Source organism: Sorex fumeus, unplaced genomic scaffold (assembly GCF_029834395.1).
Source record: "Sorex fumeus unplaced genomic scaffold, SorFum_2.1 ptg000036l, whole genome shotgun sequence".
NCBI lineage: Eukaryota > Metazoa > Chordata > Mammalia > Eulipotyphla > Soricidae > Sorex > Sorex fumeus.
The window spans coordinates 3,768,693-3,788,190 of record NW_026606093.1 but is presented as its reverse complement, the minus strand read 5'-3'; the positions used below and the strand labels follow the sequence as shown (position 1 = coordinate 3,788,190).

General features: G+C 60.1%; 2 protein-coding genes across 2 annotated transcripts in view; one reads left to right on the top strand and one right to left on the bottom strand.

The window, feature by feature from the left end:
- CACNA2D4 (calcium voltage-gated channel auxiliary subunit alpha2delta 4) overlaps positions 1-19,498 on the bottom strand; it is a 127,118-nt gene that overhangs the window by 39,117 nt on the left and 68,503 nt on the right. The window contains exon 26 of the mRNA XM_056117767.1: positions 15,887-15,967. Within this exon, the coding sequence (XP_055973742.1) occupies positions 15,887-15,967 (81 nt within the window). The remainder of the gene's footprint in view (positions 1-15,886; positions 15,968-19,498) is intronic.
- On the top strand, positions 1,608-9,887 carry LRTM2 (leucine rich repeats and transmembrane domains 2). The gene is made up of 3 exons (XM_056117790.1): positions 1,608-1,673; positions 4,700-5,290; positions 9,402-9,887. Exons 1-3 carry the CDS (start codon positions 1,610-1,612, stop codon positions 9,854-9,856), a joined length of 1,110 nt encoding a protein of 369 aa, XP_055973765.1. The 5' UTR covers positions 1,608-1,609; the 3' UTR covers positions 9,857-9,887.

The following is a 19,498-nucleotide window of genomic DNA, read 5'->3' as shown; positions in this document are numbered from 1 at the left end:
GGACGGACAAGATTCGAAGCCAGAGTCCTTGTCCTGCCTGGGGTCTGAGCCATGCACCTGCTGGGTGGCCCCTGAACCGCTCTGGGCAGTCCCCCCACTCCCAGCTCCAGGGCATTTGAACCGTCCATAAGGCAGCTGGGGGTGCTGGAAGCCATAGTCCAGCGGGTAGGCACTGGCCTGGCGTGCGACCAGCCCATATTTGATCCCCCGCATCCCATTTGGTTCCCAGAGCACTGCCAGGAGTGAAATCTGAGCTCCCCGCCAGCGGTAAGCCCTGAGCACGGCCAGGCCAGGCATGGCCTCCAAGCACAATCAAGCAAACAGTTGCGACCAGACGGCCACCCACAGGCCACCTCCGTGCCCCGAGCAGGGACCGGGGACTGTGCGGGGTGCAGGGGGGCGCTGGGGTGCTCCCCGACCCTTGGGGGCACTGCATGGCCCTGGGGAGCCGGAGACCCCCTCACGGTGCCCTCTGCTCTCTGACTCTCAGACCTGTGTGAGGGCTGGGGGAGGCTGTGGGCCAGGAATTCCTGGGAGAACCTGGCAGCTGGGGAAGCTCAAGCATTGGCGGCTGCCGGAGCCCGGCCTCAGGCCCTGTGCCCACCCTGGGCCCGGGTGGGAGTGAGGGGAATGTGCCCTTTCGGGCGTGGGTGGCCGGCCCCCTCCTGGCCGCAAAGCCAGCAGGGAGCCCTGGGCCAGCTCTGTCCCCTGCCCCCGGGGCCTGTGCTCTGGCCCTGAGCTGGTGTCAGGGCAGCCCCATGCCAGGGGTTGCTGCCTAGTAGTCCTCCTCTGCCCGGGCCCTCAGACTGCGTCTCCCCTCGCCTCCCCTCCCCCGTCCCCGCCTTTTGCTGGAGCAGCTGCCGGCAGGCTGGAACCCCTGGGCCTCTGAATCTCATTACAGCTCAGCCGTGCCAGACGGCAGACAGCACCTTGCCGCTCACCTCTCAGGAGGCCCCAGGGGCCTGGGACCCAGCCCCAGCGCAGCGGCCTGCCTCAGCCCGAACCGGACCCTGCCCACCTGCGGGCCATGGTGAGAGCATCACGGGGTGCGGGGGGGGCAGAGGCACCCCTCGGGGTCCTCACCTGTAAGTAGGACAAAGTCCAGCCACAGAGGAGGCCTTGGGGCTCCCAGGCTGGATAACTGAGTGCCCCAGGAGGGGGCGAGGAGAGGAAGAGAGAGGCCGAGGGCTGGAGCACTCAAGCATCGAAGCTGGTGCTCTCCTGGATCCCACTGCCCCGAGCTTACCCCTGGGGAAGCCCAAGGCCACCCGCAGCTACCCGCAAGCACCATAGCTCTGCGCTCAGCCCTGGAGTCCACAGCACCCGCAAGTCCCCTCTTTCCTGGCTTCCGGGTCCGGGTCCACCTCCCCAGCCCTTCTCCCCAGGGAGTCCCCGCTGAGAACAGGAGAAGGAATGTCAGGGTGTAAAGAGACACCAGGCCCTCTCCTTTACCGCACACCGAAACAGCAGGCTCAGCTCCTCTCTCTCTCTCTCTCTCTCTCTCTCTCTCTCTCTCTCTCCCTGGTCTCCCCAGGACTGAGGTCCCCCAGAGGCTGTCTGCCTGCGGCGCGGGCCCTGGGCCCTGGAGCCTCCCGTCCAGTCCTTCAGTATGCTGGCCCCAGGCAGCGGCGCCGAACAGAGCAGACGCGGCCTGGCGTGGAGGCAGTTCTCCTGTGAGTGCCGTGGGCTGGGCTGGGCGTGGGGTCGGGGCCAGGGGATTGGCGGTGCTCAGGATGGCCTAGGGGCTGTCCCCGCAGCCTACGTCTGGGTTGGGCCTCCACGGCTCTGCGCTCAGCCCCGGAGTCCACAGCCAGGGGAGCCCTTCGGGCCCTGCGGCACAGGGACCGTCACCCCAGTGGGGAGCGGGGCCCCCTTGTCCTGCTTCTCCCACCCAGTGATCCTGGGACCCCAGGCTTCTTCACGCAGAAAGGTGGGAAGGTGGAGCTAGGGTGGGTGTAGTCCCCCTTCTGGGCATGGGGACCAGAGGCCCCGCATTCCCCAGGACCCGCTGGAAGTCATGAGGTGAGAGCGGCTCTGGCCTTTCTCTTGGTGGTGCAGGGAGGTGTGAGGGTGGGCTAGCCCTGGCAGCCTGCGTGGGGCCATAGGGGGCGTCCTCGGGGACATGACCCTGCAGGCTTCTCGCCTTGCACAGCCTGCCCGGAGGCAGCCTGAATAATTCACCAGTCACAGAGCCGCTGTCAACCCCATTCTAAGATCACTCGCCACCTCCCAATCCTGCGTTATATTTGCTCGGCAAGAGAGCGTTGATGCTACTGTGACCGGCGGCGGCCGAGCGGGGTGGGGGAAAGCCAGGAGCCGCTTGTTCCAATAGTCCTCCGGGTCCTGGTGCTTATCCAAAGTGCAGGGGATGGTGGTGCCTGCTGGCGTGGGTCTTCTTTGAGAGGGAAGTTGGCTGCCTTGAAGGTCCCCCCCCCCAATAGGGAAAATGAAGTCTAAGGAATGTTGATTTTGGGGCCAGAGCGTAGTATAGCAGGTAGGGAGTTTGCCTTGCACGTGGCCAATCCGGCTTTGATCCCTGTCACCCCCATGGTCCCCAGAGCCCCTCTAGGAGTGATCCCTGGGCACTGAGTCAGGAGTGAGCCCTGAGCATCCGCGGGTGTGCCCCCAAACATAAGTAAAGCAAAAGAATGTCTCTTCAAATGGTGTGGGGAGGGGGCATGGTGGGGGGCAAGTGGTCAGACTGAGAGAGCGGCAGAGGTGGTGGAGCGTGACCTGCATGGCTGCCCACCGTCCTCCTGCCCTGGGAGAGGAGTGTCTGACTCTGGGTCCTCCAGGACGGGGAAGGGTGACGTCCTCCCCTGTGCCTCTGGGTGCCCTTGGAGACATCAGACCCTCAGACCACCAGAGCCTGTCCTAGGTGGACTCCAGGACCCACCGTCCACCGGTGGCTTCTGCCCTGCTGAGTGGTGCCCGCCGAGCCCTGAGCGAGGGCGGGGGGGGGGGCTCTGGGGGGCTCTGGGCGGGCGTCTACCTGGGGGCGTGCCTCTGGGCTTGCTCGAGCCTCTGAGCACTCCAAGCGCTTCTCCCACCCTGCAGGCCTCTCTGAGTCTCAGGGCGGCTGTGCCGGGGCTCGAGGTCCCTCGCACACAGGCTTGCTCAGGTTGAGGTCGCCCCAGGAGGGTCACTCTGACAGCCCCAGGGATCCGCCATGGGCGCTGGAGGGCCAGGCCGGGGCTGGGACTGTCTGGCAGAAGCGCTGTCCCACAGCCCAGCCTGGGCGTGGGCGTCTCTAGCATCTAGAGGATCTAGAGGATCAGATGAGCCTCCTACGTCTGGGCCTTTTGTCCTAGTCCTAGGCCTGTGAGGTGGGGTCCTCAGTGGGCCTGGCCCCATCTGGCAGCATCTAGGGGCTGGCGGGAGGCTTGCCCGCGGGGCCCGGCTTCCCGGAGCAGCGGCAGAGGAAAGGAAGCGGGCACCAGGGGCAGTTTCTCACGGAAAGAGACTCTCCACGCAGCGACCAGGGAGAGGAATACGGGCACCGGGTTCCCTGATGCCCTCATGACTGTTAGGCGGCTTCTGGGTGTTGGTGGTGGCTCCAGGAGCTGGGGTGTGGGGGGCTGACTCAGTCGCTCCCCTTCGGATCCCCTTCTAGCTCTGTGAGGCGAGGAGGCGAGCTGACACGGTGGTCTCCATGGGTAGAGGCGTGTTTCTGCTTTCTTCTCATGACTGTGGGGGAGGCTAGTGCTCCTAAGTAGTGCTCGGGGGGGGTTGAAGTTCCCGCCTGATGGTTCTCAACCAACTAGTCTGGTGGTTCAAGTGCGGACTCCATGAGACAGTGCTCCCCGGCTCTGCAGGGCAGGGGTGACTGGGGCCCTCTGGGCAGTGGTGCCAGAGACCACGTCGAGATCAGCAGCATGCGAGGAGCATGCCTTAGCCCTGTTCTGTCTCTGGTCCGTTTCTTCATCTTTGGGGGCTTTGTTTGGGAGCCACAGCTGGGGATGCTCGGGCTAGTTCCAGCTCTGCACTCAGGGATCACTCGTGGCCTTGCTTGGGGCACCTCAGGGGATGCTGGGAATGGAATCCTGGTTGGCTGCCGACAAGGCGAGCACCCTTCCTGCTATACTATCGCTCTGCTTCATTTTATATATACAATGTGTATTTTTTTGGTTTATGGGTCACACCCAGCGATGCACAGGGGTTGCTCCTGGCTCTGCACTCAGGAATCACTCCTGGTGGTGCTCGGGGGACCCTATGGGATGCTGGGAATCGAACCCCGGTTTGCCACGTGCAAGGCCAATGCCCTCCCTGCTGTGCCATGGCTCTAGCCCCAGTTCATTGTATTTTATCTTTCCCCATGGATGTTTGGGCCGAGCCATGGCCTGTGTTGGAGGAGGAGAGCCAAAGGGACTTTACGAGATAGCACAGCGGTAGGGCATTTGCCTTGTGCGTGGCCGGCCTACCTAGCCGGGTTCTGTTCCTCCGCCCCTCTCGGAGAGCCCGGCAAGCTACCCAGAGTATCTCGCCCGCGCGGCAAAGCCTGGCAAGCTCCTCGTGACGTATTCGATATGCCAAACACAGTAACAAGAAGTCTCACAAAAGAGACGTTACTGGGCCCGCTCGAGCACCTCAATGAACAAAGGGAGGACAGTGCAGTGCTGCCGTGCTAGGAAGGAGGGCCCCTCACCCTGGCCTGTGGCTTTCTCTCCACCTGCCCCGCCTGCCCCGCTCCTCCCCCCAGGGCTCACCTGCTGGGTCGCCGTGTGTGCCGCGGAGGCGCTGCCCATGTGCCCCTTCTCCTGCAAGTGTGACAGCAGCCGCCTGGAGGTGGACTGCAGCGGCCTGGGCCTCACCGACGTGCCCCCGGACCTGCCCGCCGCCACCCGGACCCTCCTGCTCTTGAACAACAGACTGACCACCCTGCCGAGCTGGGCCTTCGCCAACCTGTCCAGCCTGCAGCGGCTGGACCTCTCCAACAACTTCCTGGACCAGCTGCCGCGCTCCGTCTTCCGGGACCTGAGCAACCTGACGGAGCTGCAGTTGCGGAACAATAGCATCAGGACCCTGGACAGGGACCTCCTGCAGCACGCGCCCCTGCTCCGCCACCTGGACCTGTCCCTCAACGGCCTGGCCCAGCTGCCCTCGGGCCTCTTCGACGGGCTTCCGGCCCTGCGCTCCCTGTCGCTGCGCTCCAACCGCCTGCAGAAGCTGGACAGACTGACCTTCGAGCCCCTGGGCAGCCTGCAGCTGCTCCAGGTTGGGGACAACCCCTGGGAATGCGACTGCAGCCTGCGGGAGTTCAAGCACTGGATGGAGTGGTTCTCCTACAGAGGTGAGCCGCGCCCTCCCTGGAGGCCGGGTGACTCGGGCTGGGCCGGGGGAGGATGCGGTGCCCTTCCCTCGCTGCCCGCCTCTGGCCGGCAGAGGCCCAGGCTCCTCTCTGAATGGCCAGCGCGGCAGCGGCGGGAGTGGGGCAGGGGACGCCTTTCCCTCGTCCCCCACGAGCGCCCCCCTTTTTGGCTTTTTGAGTCACACCCAGCAATGTTCAGTGGCTCCTCCTGGTTCTGCACTCAGGAATCACCCCTGGCGGTACTCGGGGGCCCTATGGGATGCTGGAATCGAACCCGGGTTGCCTGGGCAAGGCAAACGGCCTCCCGCTGTGCTACCACTCTGGCCCCGACCCCTTTTCTTGGCAGCCCCCTCCTCACTCCCTACCTCTTCTCTCTGTCTCCTGACTCACGGCGCTTCCCATCTCACTCCTCGTAGGTTTCACGCGGGCACACAGCACCACCTTTTCGTGCAGCCCACAGAGAGACGATCTGGGTTTCCCTTTTGTGGTAGAGTAGGAAGAAAACCCACCCTTCCGAACACAGTGGCACCTCCCGGATACCCCACGGACAGGAGGCGGAATGGAATTCAACTCCACAGATAAAACCCACTATTAATGTGGATGACGATCCTAAGTCCCCCGCCCCCAAACTTTGTTACCAAAACTTCTAGTAAGGGGCAGCTCAGCAGAAGAGCGTATGCCTCACATGCGGCCCGGTTCCCAGGGCCCCGTCCCCCTGGCCCCCAAATCTTTTGTTATTGTTGTTGTTTTGCTTTTTGGGTCCCACCTGGCGATGCTCAGGAGTTACTCCTGGCTCTGCACTCAGGAATTACTCCTGGTGGTGCTCAGGGGACCATGTGGGATGCTGGGAATCGAACTCGGGTCGGCCGCGTGCAAGGCAAACGCCCTACCTCTGTGCTGTTGCTCCAGTCCCCCTCCCCCAAATCTCAAGAGGAAGCCAAATGCCTTTGACTTTGCTCCCCCACCGTTATTTTTGACTTGGGAGAATGTTCCCGTAGCCTATACAGTGGGAAGGAGGGCAAGGAAGTATAAAGGGCCAGAGGAGGGTTTGATTCGTGCCTCTGACTCGGATGAGCTACCTGGTCTCGAGAACATTGACTGTATCCTTACTGTAACAGAGTAACAATGCCCACCACATATAACTGTTCCGAGGATTTAACAAGTAAAACATGCCAGTGTCTTGAAGCATTCTCAGCAGGAAGTACTCAATGAAAGGTATTTACTTGTTCGTTTTCTGGTAATGGATGTCGCATTCCAGAGGCTTTGTAAGCCACAGTTTGGTGCCTACTATGAAGGGAATACTCAGTGATGTTTGCTGAATGAATGAATCATTCAAAGTTTTAGGGAAGTAAGCTCTGCGTTTTGTTAATCTTACTCCTTTCATTTCATATCCATCTACAATTTCATTTATTTGCACAGCACTCTCATGTTAATTAAGAAACTTTTTACGGACTATAAATTGCCATATAATGTGAGTCATTGTGATCATTTCTTCCACTATTTTTTTTTGTTGTTGTTGTTGTGGAGAAATAATAATTGTAGGGCTGGAGTGATGGCACAGCGGGCAGGGCGTTTGCCTTGCATGTGGACAACCTGGCCAACCCGAGTTCGATTCCTCCGCCCCTCTTGGAGAGCCTGGCAAGCTACCAAGAGTATCTCGCCTACACGGCAAAGCCTGGCAAGCTCCCCGTGACGTATTCGATATGCCAAACACAGTAACAAGTCTCAACATGGAGATTTTACTGGGCCCGCTCGAGCAAATCGATGAACAATGGGAGGACAGCGTTTGTTTGTTTGTTTAGTTTCATATATTTTCAGTTCCAACTTATTTTTCATATACATGATCTCTTTTCAATTTTTCTTTTTTTTCTTTTTTTTGGGGGGTCACACCCAGCGATGCACAGGGGTTATTTCTGGCTCTGCCACCAGGAATCACTCCTGGTGGTGCTCAGGGACCGTATAGGATGCTGGGAATCGAACATGGGTCGCCTGCGTGCAAGGCAAATGCCCTCCTCGCTGTGCTATTGCTCTAGCCCCCTCTTTTCAATTTTTAAATGTGTGTGAGTCACACCCAGCAGTGATTGGGAGTCATTCCTGGGGGTACTGGGGACCGTCTGGTGTTGGCGGTGGAATAGGAGGTTTTCACATGCAAAGCCTGTGATCCAGTTCTTTGAGCAATCACCTGGTAAAACTTGAGATGGCCATTCTTATAGTATCAATAAGAAAACTAAGGTTCATAGGCCATTGCATATGTCAAGACACTTGTACAAGCTGACGCAGTGTCATATCTCTGGAAGCGACAGGCTTTGGTCCCAACTCAACACCCTGTCTTGGCCAAGGCGGCCCGGATCTGTGTTCTGGGTGGAAGACTTGCTGTGGGTCACCCAGGCACCAGAGACTGAGAGCCTGCAGCTCCGGACCAGCGTGTTCCTCCCAGGGGCCGTCTTTGTCCTTTCATACAGGTCCTGGGAGCTGAGTGTCAGCACGAAAGGGCACGGCGGTATCTAGCTTCAGAATAAAGATGGAACATATTCCTGTGTGGATTCCAGTAGCGATCGCTTTCAGCCTTGTACTCTTTTTATTTTATTTTTGGTTTGATGGCCACACCTGGCTGTGCTCAGGGCTTACTCTAGGCTCTGCCGGCAGTTGGGGCTTGGGGACCCTGTGGGGGGCCAGAGATTAAATCTGGATCAGCTGCGTGCAAGGTAAGTGCTCTGCCTACTGGTCTGTCACGCCAGCCCATTGTATTTTTTTTTTTTTTGGCTTATTTGACCCACACCCAGTGATACTCAGGGGTGATTCCTGTCTCTGCACTCAGAAATCACTCCTGGCAATGCTCGGGGAACCGTATGGGATGCCGGGGATCAAACCCGGGTCGGCTGTGTGCAAGGCAAACGCCCTCCCTGCTGGACTATTTCTCTGCCCTTGCCACTCCTTGTATTCATTTTTTAAAAAACTGTCCTCTGGGATGTTCTTCTCAGCACTCCCGGAAAAGACTCGTGTGTGCCATATAAGATCAGCAGTAGCTGGGCTGGGTGCTGGAAGCCGCTGCCAAGGGGGTTTGTCAGAGTCGAGCACTTCCAGCAGGGCCTGGTCGCCTGCATGGGGTTCCCTAGAAGCCCAACTTGGCCATGTTGTGCTTAGCTGAATCTTTCATCCCTGTGCTCTGTGCTCTGTGGCTATAGTCCTCTGTGGTCAAGCCGGGCTTCTTCACAGTTCCGGGGAGCCTGTGGGCCCCGCATTACGCCCGCCTTTCATTAGCACTACCTACTGCCAGGCCCCGCCCCCAAACCTTCCGAATTTTCTATCCAGCTGTCTCCACACACAGAGATGCAGTGACTAGGCACTCGCGGACGGGGGCATGAATTTGACCTTGGCAGAGAGAAGGGGAACACATTTTTTTTTCTTTCTTCTTCTTATTTTTTTTGGAGGGGCTCACTCTTGGCCAAGCTCAGGAGTCACTCCTAGCTGTGCATTCGGGAATCACTCTGGGTCCGTATGAGATGTTGGGGCTAGAACCTGGGCCAGCCACGGGCAAGGCAAGTACCGATCCCGCTGTACTCTGGCTTCAGCTCAACATTCTTGATCCACTTTTTCTTCCCTTTGCTACAGGGTGGCACTCTCAGATGGACCCTGGATGTTGCGGTGGTGGCTGTGTCCTTATGGCCTTTTGAGTGAGGGGGGAATGCTGGAGAGACGAGGCAGTGCCCTGAGAACAGTGGCTGGGGACAGCCAGGCAGGGCGGGCAGGTTCAAGGGGCGGAGCCCGGAGCTGGACTTTGGACTGGTCTCTGACCACAGCTCTTCCCCCGAGGGTCTCTTCCCCGAGCTGCTCCCCCGGCTGTCACCCGGACTCTGGAGGTGCCAGACTGCCATGTCCGTGCGTGGCTCTCCGTGTGCCAACAGTGGCCACCATGCCTGTGCCTTCCTTGTCCTCCTCCTCCTCCTGGCGGGACCCAGGAGCAAGCACTCCGGCTGTTCGGAACTAGACTCTCAGTGCCACTTGCTTCAGGGACCTGCGGGTGGGGAGCGGCACTCCAGGTTCTAGGTGGCTGATCAGTTCCTCCTTTTCCCTTTTTCTCCTCCGGATGCAGGGGGGCACCTGGACCAGCTCGCCTGCACCTTGCCCAAGGAGCTGAGAGGGAGGGACATGCGCGTGGTCCCCATGGAGATGTTCAACTACTGCACCCAGTTGGAGGACGAGAACAGCTCCGCCGGGCTGAACGTTCCTGGGCCGCCCTGCACCAAAGCCAGCCCGGAGCCCGCTAAGCCCAAGCCGGGGGCTGAGCCTGAGCCAGAACCCAGCACAGCCTGTCCTCAGAAGCAGAGGTACCGGCCCGTGAGCGTGCGGAGGGCGATCGGCACGGTCATCATTGCGGGCGTGGTGTGTGGCATCGTCTGCATCATGATGGTGGTGGCTGCGGCCTACGGCTGCATCTATGCGTCCCTCATGGCCAAGTACCACCGGGAGCTGAAGAAGCGCCAGCCTCTGATGGGGGACCCAGAGGGCGGGCACGAGGACCAGAAGCAGGTCTCGTCTGTGGCATGAGTGCCCCTCCCCACCTGGCCCCGGGAGGCGGGAGAGCCCTGAGCAGGGCCCCGGCCAGGCCCCACACTCCAGCACACTCCCGGGCCCAGGCCCTCTCGCCCTCCACCACAGGAAGTCTCCCTGGGAGCCGCCCAGGCCGCTCCTCTCTGGGCCCCCAAATATTTGCGCCACTCAAGGACTCCCCTGAGCCTCTGAGCAGAGGGAAGAAAGAAGCTTTGGGCCCGAGCTGCCCCTGCTGGGTGTCCCCCGTCCTGCGCGTCAGTCACCACCGTTGGAAGACATTCCCTACCTCTTTCTCATCCTCCCACCCCATCCGCGTCTGGAGGGCAGGACGGAAGTGATCGGGGGTCAGGGGTCGCTTCCTGTGACGCTCCTGAGCTGGGGGGGACCAGGACCCACCCTCAGTGTGATCGCTGGCTCCAGCTTTCAACTGCTGGTGCCGAAGAGCAGACCCTGCTTCCCGGGCACGAAGGGGTGCGGGGGGCTCAGCTTTCCCTGGGCGGCCGCCCCCCCGCCCCCCCGCCGGCAGCCCCTCCCTGCTCTGCACCGACCATGTGGCTCCCAAGCTCGGTCTCCAGCTCCCTCTCTCCCAGTGTCCCCAGTCACAGCTCCCGAAAATAACCCCATGTGCACGTGTGTGTGCACGCACGCACCCATGCACACACTCATGCACGTGCAGGAGGTAGCGGGCACAGCAGTGTGGGAAGCAGAGGTGGGCCCCCAGACCCCACAGCCCGGCACACTGGGGTCCCCTGAAGTCACCAGCTGGGAGGAACTCGAAGTAGCAGCCCAGGAATCCTTGGCAATCCCCTAAAGTGGGCCACAGGGGGGGTGGGAGGGTGGGTGCTGTGGGAGGAGATGCCTGTCACCATGGCAACCTGCTCACACCTATTCTGCAGTGGTTTCCAGGGACACAGGCCCGGAGGCCTGGAAGTCTATGTATGGGGAGGGCAGCCTCCCCGCCCCCCCCTTCAATGTGGGGCCCCCCAGCACAGCCTCACTGCCGGTCCCCAGCACCCTGTCCCACAGCCCAGAGGCCTGCTCCTGTCTGGGCCAGTGGCCTCCCAGGAGAGCCGGTGGCAGGTGGCCCTGGAGAAAGTTCCCTGCCCAAGCTCCAGCGCCAATGACCTCCAGGCAGGGAAAGGACCACCGCAGTCTGCTCCCTTCACGGGGGCTGTGTCCGGCTTCCCAGCCCGGGGCCCTGTCTCCTGTCCCCCTCTAACCCACATCAGAGGCACAGCACCCGCGGGTGCATGGCGCAGGCTCTCGTGTTCTCTCCTTGGGGCCTCCGCCTGGGATGTGAGCGTCCCCCCAGCTCCCGGGGCCAGGCAGCCTTGGTGGGTTCTGGCTATCGGACAGGGGTCTGGGTGGAGCTGCCAGGCCGGGAGGAGAGACAGGCAGGTCCTGCCACCCTGTGCCTCTTCCCCCACGTCCCAGAAGCAGGCGTGATGGGAGAGGGGGTGTTGGTGGGACCGGGGGGGGGGGCGCTGCCCCTCCCCAACTGCTTCTCAGGCGGCTCCCTCCCCACTCGGACACCTTCTTGGATCCCGCGTGCTGATACCGGATCAGACGGTTTCCTGGAGGGAATGGCCTGGCGGGGAGGGGGTGCAGCCCAAGGCTTTGTCTTCAGCCAGAGACAGGAGATTTTTAGAGGTAAAATTATATTTCTGGTTTGCTGTTTCCGAAGACCAATAAAGACTGTATTTTCCTATGCACTTCCTGGATTCCGTGGGCTGGGGAGGGAGGTGGGTGTGGCCCCCAGCCCCACCCCGGGCAGCCACTCGGAGGGGAGCCCTCGCCAAGGAAGCCCCAGGGGAGCCTGGTGAGGGGCACAGGGCGCAGTTACATGGGGGCCCCGTGGTGGCATGTGGGGTGCTATGGGCTTTGGCCTGAAGAATCAGCCTGTGGGCTCAGAGTGTGGGGCCATGGGGGGTGGGGGGTGGGGAGCTCAGAACCCTCCCTGCTCTGTGCCCTGTGGGGCCACAGCCCCCTGGGATGGACAGTCCCTTGGCCCAGAGTCACCTTTATTTATTTTTTTTCCTTTTGGGTCACACCCAGCAATGCTCAGGGGTTCCTCCTGGCTCTGCACTCAGGAATTACTCCTGGCCATGCTTGGGGGACCATATGGGATGCTGGGAATTGAACCCAGGTTGGCCGCGTGCAAGGCAAAGGCCCTGCCCGCTGTGCTATGGCTCCAGCCCCCCAGAGTCACCTTTGCTCTATAGGGAGAGGCAAGTTCTCTGCCATTAGGTTTTAATTCTCACAATGGGCTGGGACGAATAGAGACATTACTGGCACCCGCTTGAGTAAATCTACAAACAACGGGATGACAGGGATACAGTGATACAGTTCAATGGAATCACAGTGACTTTCAATGTTACAATGTTATTCATGATAAAGTTTCAGGCCTACAATATTCCGACACCAAATCCCATCCACAGTGTCTACTTCGATCCACCAATGTCCCGATTCCCTTCTTTTTGCTTTTTGGGTCACACCCAGCGATGCACAGGGGTCACTCCTGGCTCATGCACTTAGGAATTACTCCTGGCAGTGCTTGGGGGGACCCATGGGATGCTGGGATCGAATCCGGGTCAGCTGCGTGCAAGGCGACCACCCTCCCCCCGTGCTATCACCCCAGCCCCCCTTCCCTTCTGCCTTAGCATCCTGCCTCTGTGACAGACACTTTCCTCCTCTGCCGTCATCTTCGTGTTCCTTTCCCTGACCTGTCCCCTGCGAGCTTCCTGCAGGAAACTCAGTTTTCCGACTCTTTATTTTTCTTGCCCCTGGGCGCTTGTGCCTGTGAACTGCTCCGCTGATGTCTCTCAGCAGCCTCTGAGCTGGCGAAGCTGTCTGCCATGGACTGGGAACCGTGTCCTGTCCTGGAAGCTGAGGACGGGGACGGACAAACGTGTTCTGGGCGCCGGGCGTCTTCAGGCCCAGGCCCCATGGGCGCTGTAGGCTGGAGTGTCCCAGGAGAAAAGTGAGCACCAGGCCCAGGGGCTGGTCTGTCGGGAAGAGCCCAGTGATCCATTTCCGGGCTGCTGAGTTTCCAGCTGACAGTGCTCTTGGGGTGGACGCAGGGGGAAGGGGTGCAAACCCCATGGAGAAAGGGCCCTGGGCCGCCCTTCCTCTGGGTCAGCTGGGACCCTGCCTTCCTGGGGTTGCGGTGTACGCGCCTTCTGTGGCTGAGGACCGGGTGACAAGTCTCCCCCGAACCCCTCTGCGAAAGTGGGCCCCCCTAACTGGCTCGGGTCCGGAGGAGTTGGGACACACTGTTCCATGCATTGCCCATCCGCCTGGTTTCCCGAGCACGAAGATTCTCCAGCGAAGATCCCCCCTGGGCTCTGGTCTTTGTGGCTCCCAGGGCAGGTACCACGTGACCCCCTTGCTGGACAAGGCCCTTGTCACTCAGCTTGGCCCCGGGGGCCTATACTATAGGACAAAATAATTTGAAATGGCCCCTGATGGAAAAGTTAGACTCTGTGTGTGTGTGTGTGTGTGTGTATGTGGGGTCCACACCTGGCGGATGTTTAGGGCTTACTTCTGGTCCTGGTTGGGCTTGCTGGCGTCAGGGAGAGAGCTGTGCAAGGCATAGTGCCTCATCGCTGTACTCTCTCACCTGCCCTCAAAAATTCTCCCTTTGGGGGCTGGAGCGATAGCACAGCGGGGAGGGCATTTGCCTTGCATACGGCCGACCTGGGTTCGATTCCCAGCATCCCATTTGGTCCCCCGAGCCCCGCCAGGAGTCATTCCTGAGTGCAGAGCCAGGAGTAACCCCTGTGCATTGCCGGGTGTGACCCAACAAGCTAAAAAAAAAAATTCTCCCTCTGTTTGTTTGTTTGCTTCTGGGCCATCCCCAGCTATGTTCAGGGCTACTCCTGTCCCTGTGCTCAGGGATCACTTTGGGTGCTCGGGGGCCCTTCTGTGGTGCTGTGGATCCAACCGGGGCTGACCGTGTGGCAAGCCTTTACACCCTGATTCTCTCAGGCCCCCAAGTTAGCTTTTCTAGACAATTTCCGCAGTGCATCGGTAGATGACTTCCTCAGAGATGCCCCTGGCCCCCTCCTTCAAATATCTCTTGGTCCAGATCGTGGTGTCAGACACACACCTGCCGGCGCAGCTGGGCCGAGTCCTTCCTCCCCTGGCATGAACACAAGCAGCCCACATGCCTCCTGCCCACCAGACACCACATGCCCACGGCACCTCCAGTTCCCAAGGGATGAAACCGCGGGCACAGCCAACACGCCACCTCCCTCCCCCTCGTGGAGCCGTAGGCCCCAACTGACCCCGGAATCTGGGAGGAAAAAAAAATGAGAAAAGGAGGCCCCGCCCCCATCCCACACGGAAGTTCAAGGTCTGTGGCCGCATCCTCCCCCTATTCCCCGCACCCTGCGCCCCAGAGCAGGGAACAATTGTCTGCGGCAAGTTACACCAGAGGCACCAGGACAGTTTCTATGGCAACCCCTCCCGGCTCCAATTCAGCTCTGAGTTAAAAATGATATCAAATAATTGGGGAGTGCAGGGGAGCACCGCCGGAGCCTGACCCCGCGGCCCTGCTCTTTTCTCCATGTTCAGATGTGCCCGCGAGGGAGGGGGGGCCAGGCGAGGGGGCGCTCTGCGCGCGGGGAGGCACACTCAGGCCAACTCGGCCCTAGAAATGGGTCGGGCAGAGAAGAGAGGCAGCAGGGATGGTACAGGCCCTGCAGGAGTGCAGAGGGCCGCCCTGGGCCCGTGATCCCGCGGCCCCCAGCCAGACCCTGGGCGGTTGCCGCCGCGGCCCAGCAGCCCAGGCCCCCTCCCAGAGCTCAGCCCCAAGCCTGAGCTTGGTGACCTTGTGGGGGGCGCCCTGCCCCCCTCCCTGCCCTGCCTGCCTTGCCCACTTGCAGTTGCTCATTCCCTGGTCGCGGCGGCTGGGAAACCAGATTGGGGAGACCGGGTCCCAGGGAACTTCCTGCAGAGCGTGAATGCCCAGGGTCTTGCGGGAGTTTCTATAACAGGACTGAGTGTAAGGCATGGAGCTGAGACGGGACGGGACGGGGCGGGGGGGGGGGGGGGGGGTCACCAGGAAGGTCTCTCTGGCCCAGGGAACCATGGAGACCGAGCCTCTTTTTTTTTTTTTTTTAACAGTTGTAGACTTACAAATTTTCGTGCTTGGGTTTCAGTTATACAATGACTGAGCACCCATCCCTCCACCAGTGCCCATTCCCCACCTCCAATGCTCCCAGTATCCCTCCCACTCCCATCCCCCCCAGTCCCCCCACCCCCACCCCCGGGGCAGGGCATTCCCTTTTGTTCTCTCTCTTCTTTTGGGTGCTGTGCTTTGCAAGAGAGGCACTGAGTGGCAATCATGTTTGGTCTATAGTCTGCTTTCAGCATGCTTCTCCCATCCTGGGAGGATCCTCCCAGCACCCTTTATTTGGTGCTCCCTTCTCTATCTGAGCTGCCTTTTCCAAGAGACCGGGCCTCTTAGGGGTCACTAGGGCTCTCATCACACCCCTGGGCCTTAGGGAGGGGAACTTTGTCCGATACCTGGTTCCCTTAGGATTAGCTGGCATCTTAGGCCAAGGACTTTTCTGTGTCTCAGTCTCCTCATCTGTAGAACGGATCCCAAAGTTCTCAGCTCAGGGGGATCACCCCGTCAGCTCGGGGCGGGTGGAGTGTGCCTGGCCACGGCCATGCCTACAGTGTGTTCAGTCCCGGACCGGACACACATGCTGTGCCCAGGAGTCTCCTCAGAGAGAGACGGAGCCGAAGATCTGGACAGAGAGACGTGACACGCGGTGGGCTGCAAAGGAGGCCCATTTGTGCTCTGTCCTGTGTGATCCCAAACAGCTCTCTTGACTTCTCTGGGCTCCTTAGACTCCCTTCCTGAATTCCTTTTGCTCCATCGTGGCCCTAGAAACTCGGAAGTGTCCTCTCAGATGCAGCCCCACCTGGGAGAGCGGGAGCTGGAGGACCCCTCCTGGGCCTTTGTGGCCCAAGGCTGCCCACCCTCGCCCTGGCCCGCGGCCCCCAGGGCAACCCTACCTGCAGCAAGCGCCGTCTTCTCGTCCACGGTCACGGTCACCGCGGTGCTTGCTGTCACTGCCACCGGTTCTCCTGGTCCTTCTGGAGAGACAGAGTCAAAGTCACTTTCCCAGCACCCGAGAGCCATGGCTGGGGCTGGCGAGGGTGTTTGCTCTGCATGCGGCTGGCCGGGATGTGATCCCGGAGCCTTCCAGGAGTGATCCCTGAGTCCAGAGCCAGGAGGAAGTCCTGGTGTGGCCAAAAAATAGAAAAAAAAAACAAACCCCAAACACACCGGGGTCAGTCCCAGGCTGGGCTGTTTCTTGAGCAAGTGTTTTTTTTTTCTTCTTTTTTTGGGGGGTCACACCTGGCGATGCACAGGGGTTCCTCCTGACTCTGCACTCAGGAATCACTCCTGGCGGTGCTTGGGGGACCCTATGGGATGCTGGGAATCAAACCCGGGTCAGCCGCGTGCCAGGCAAACGCCCTCCCCACATGCTAGTGCTCCAGCCCCCGGCTCCTTAATCGTTAACAGCTGCTGATCTCCCCTTGGCTTCTCAAAGCACCCCAAGCCACAGACAGGAGCAGCAGTACATCGTGTGCCTCCTTAGACTTCTTTTGCTTGTTTGGTGGTTGCGGGGAAATGAACCTGGTTCCTCCTCAGGAAAAGCGCTGCTCCGGCCCAGGCCAGCTGCACGCAAGGCAAGTGACGTCCCGCTCCGGCCCGCTGGGCGGTGTCTGCCGCCTAGAATGTCTTTCTGGCAAATGCGGCTTGAAACAAACAGGTCATGAAATCCTTGCGGTTTGGAGGTTCTTCCAACAAGTGTCCCTCGCTGGGGAGTTTCCGTTCATCACTGGGGTTTCTGCCTACTCTCTCGTGAAGATTTCCCGTCACCTCTTGCCGTAACCAAATTCTCACGGAAACCCACAAGGACGCTGCTTCTAGGACTCAGAACGTGCAAGGTAGTCTTTCTTCTAGGAATGTGCAGTGACCAAGCCTCAGGAGACCGGCAGAGAGCCTCATCGTGTTTCTAGGAACCCTAAGTGGCTGCACTTTTGTTTTTAAATTATTATTAGTGAAACACCATGAGGTACAGCTGTAGACTTACAAATTTTGTGCTTGGGTTTCAGTTATACAATGATCAAGTACCCATCCCTCCACCAGTGCCCATTTCCCACCACCACGGATCCCAGTATCCCTCCCACCCCCATCCCCCCATCCCACCCTGCCTCTGTGGCAGGGCATTCCCCTCTGTCTCTCTCTCCTTTTTGGGTGTTGTGGTTTGCAAAAGAGGCATTGAGTGGCAATCATGTTTGGTCCATAGTCTACTTTCAGCATGCTTCTCCCATCCTGGGAGAATCCTCCCAACACCCTTTGTTTGGTGCTCCTTTTTCTATCTGAGCTGCCTTTTCCCCTAGCGTGGGCTGCACTGTTCTTGGGCCTGTGGGCGCCTGCCCAAGTGAAGGCCAGTGAAAGGAGCTGGAACCCTAATGTCCCCCCTTGGGACATCAGGAATTTTTACACTTGGTCACTTTCTTCCCTGGAGGGACAGAGGCAGACTGGGTGGGAGGGCCACAGAACACACCTCCGGCTCGCGGGCACATTTCTTGGGTGCTGATCGTAAAACCCCAAGGGGGCAGCTGCCCACCAGCTCAGAGGCAGGGGAAGCCCATGAAGCTTCACGCCTTCCTCCGTCCCTTCTGGGGGCTTCTTGCCACTCTACTACCCTCTCCCCCGTTTTGTTTGGTCTGGGGCCACACCCAGGTGTGCTCAGGGCTTACTCCTGGCTCTGCACTCAGGGACCACTCTTGGCCGGGTTTGGGGGGCATATCGAGTGCTGGGGATCGAACCCAGGCCAGCTGCACGCAAGGAAGTGACGTCCCGCTGTACTGTCTCTCCAGCCCCCAGCCTTTCCCACAAACCCTTGGAAATGAAGCCCAGTTCTCTTCCCCTGGGGACAGTGCGTGTGTACGAGGGTGCCCGTCCTGGCGGGAGCCCAGCGGGTGAGCGCCCCCTGCTACGCTCTTCCCTGGCGCTCGGCTCTCCACCCACCACCTCCTACCTCATCGCCTCCACACGTTCCCCCGGCAACCCGCAGGCACAAACTGCTGCCTGTAGGCAGGAGGGAGCCCACTGCCGTGGGCAGGGCCTGCCCCACCCAGAGGACCCCGTCAGGCCCCCGTGGGAGCCCGGTTCTTGGGGAGCCCTGGGTGCTATCACAGATGCTTCTGGACAAAGGCTGGGAGTGGCGGGAGGCGGAACAGCCCCAGACCCGGCTCTGAGCCTCTCCCTCTGGGCTTGCTGGGAGAGAGGGGGGCACACCCCACCTTGGGGGCAGCCGTGTCCTCCCACTTTTTGAGGCTGTCACTGAGCGACTATGGGTCCTAGTGGTGGTTCTGTGCGTGAGCAGAGGGAACCAACTCCCCACCCCCCCCCCCCCCATGGGGACACCACACGCATTGGTGCTCCGGGGTCACTCCTGGTCTCACTCTTATGGGTCACTTCTGGTGGAGCTTAGGGCGCCATGTGCGGTGCCAGGTCAGCTTGGAAGGCCACTTGCGGTGCCAGATTGAACCCAGGTCAGCAGCGTGCCAGGCAAGCGCCCCCTGCGCTCTGTCCTAACCTCCAGGATGGGGCAGGAAGGGTTTTGGCAGAAAAGCGTCTTGGAGGGAAAAGGAGCATGTTTCTGGGAGTCACTGCTGGCTCCCCTGGCTGCTGCAGTCATCCCATGCGTGTCTTCCTCCCTTCACATCCATCCCCTCCTCCTCCTCTTCCTCCTCCTCCTCTTCCTCCTCCTCCTCTTCCTCCTCCTCCTCTTCCTCTTCCTCCTCCCCCTCCTCCTTTTCCTCCTCCTCCTCCCTTCCTCCTCCTCCTCCTCCTCCTGTTCCTCCTCCTCCTCCTCCTGTTCCTCCTCCCCTCCTCCTCCTGTTCCTCCTCTTCCCCTCTGCCTCCTCCTCCTGTTCCTCCTCCCCCTCCTCCTCCTCCCTCCTCCTCCTCCTCCTCTTCCTTTTCCTCTTCCTATTCCTCCTCCCCTCCTCCTCTTCCTCTTCCTCCTCCTCCCCTCCTCCTCCTCCTCCTCTTCCTCATCCTCCTCCTCCTCCTCCTCCTCCTCCCCTCCTCCTCCTCCTCCTCTTCTTCCTCCTCTTCCTCTGCTAAAGTCACTTCATTTTCCTCTGGTGGCCATTTTTCAGAGTGGGAGCATCAGGGGTGTGGGTAGCTGCAACTCAGAGCCCCTCCTGTGTTCAGAGGAGCAATTCCTGCTCCTCTGCCCTGTTGGAATTTGCTGGGGGCACACTGAGGTGGGCTGGGGGCGGCTCCCTGCCTCGCCCCTGGGAGCTCCCAGTGCGCCTGCCAGTTGGGAGGCATTCCGGCCCCTCGTGCTCATGGAGCATTCAAAGAGCAGGCAGGTGCCCAGGGTCACACCCCCAAGGGCGTGGGGTGCAGCAGCAGGCTTTGGGAAGTTGGGAGAGTGTGCTTTGGAGGCAGGGTGCTTCCATGAAGCAGGCGCTACTTCCAAGTGGGTGGCGGGAGGAATTGTCCGTGGAAGTCAGAGTTTAGGAAATAGAGGGTTTGTGCTCTCCCACAATTAATTAATTAATTATGGGTTTGCATTCTCCCAGAGCCCTCAGATT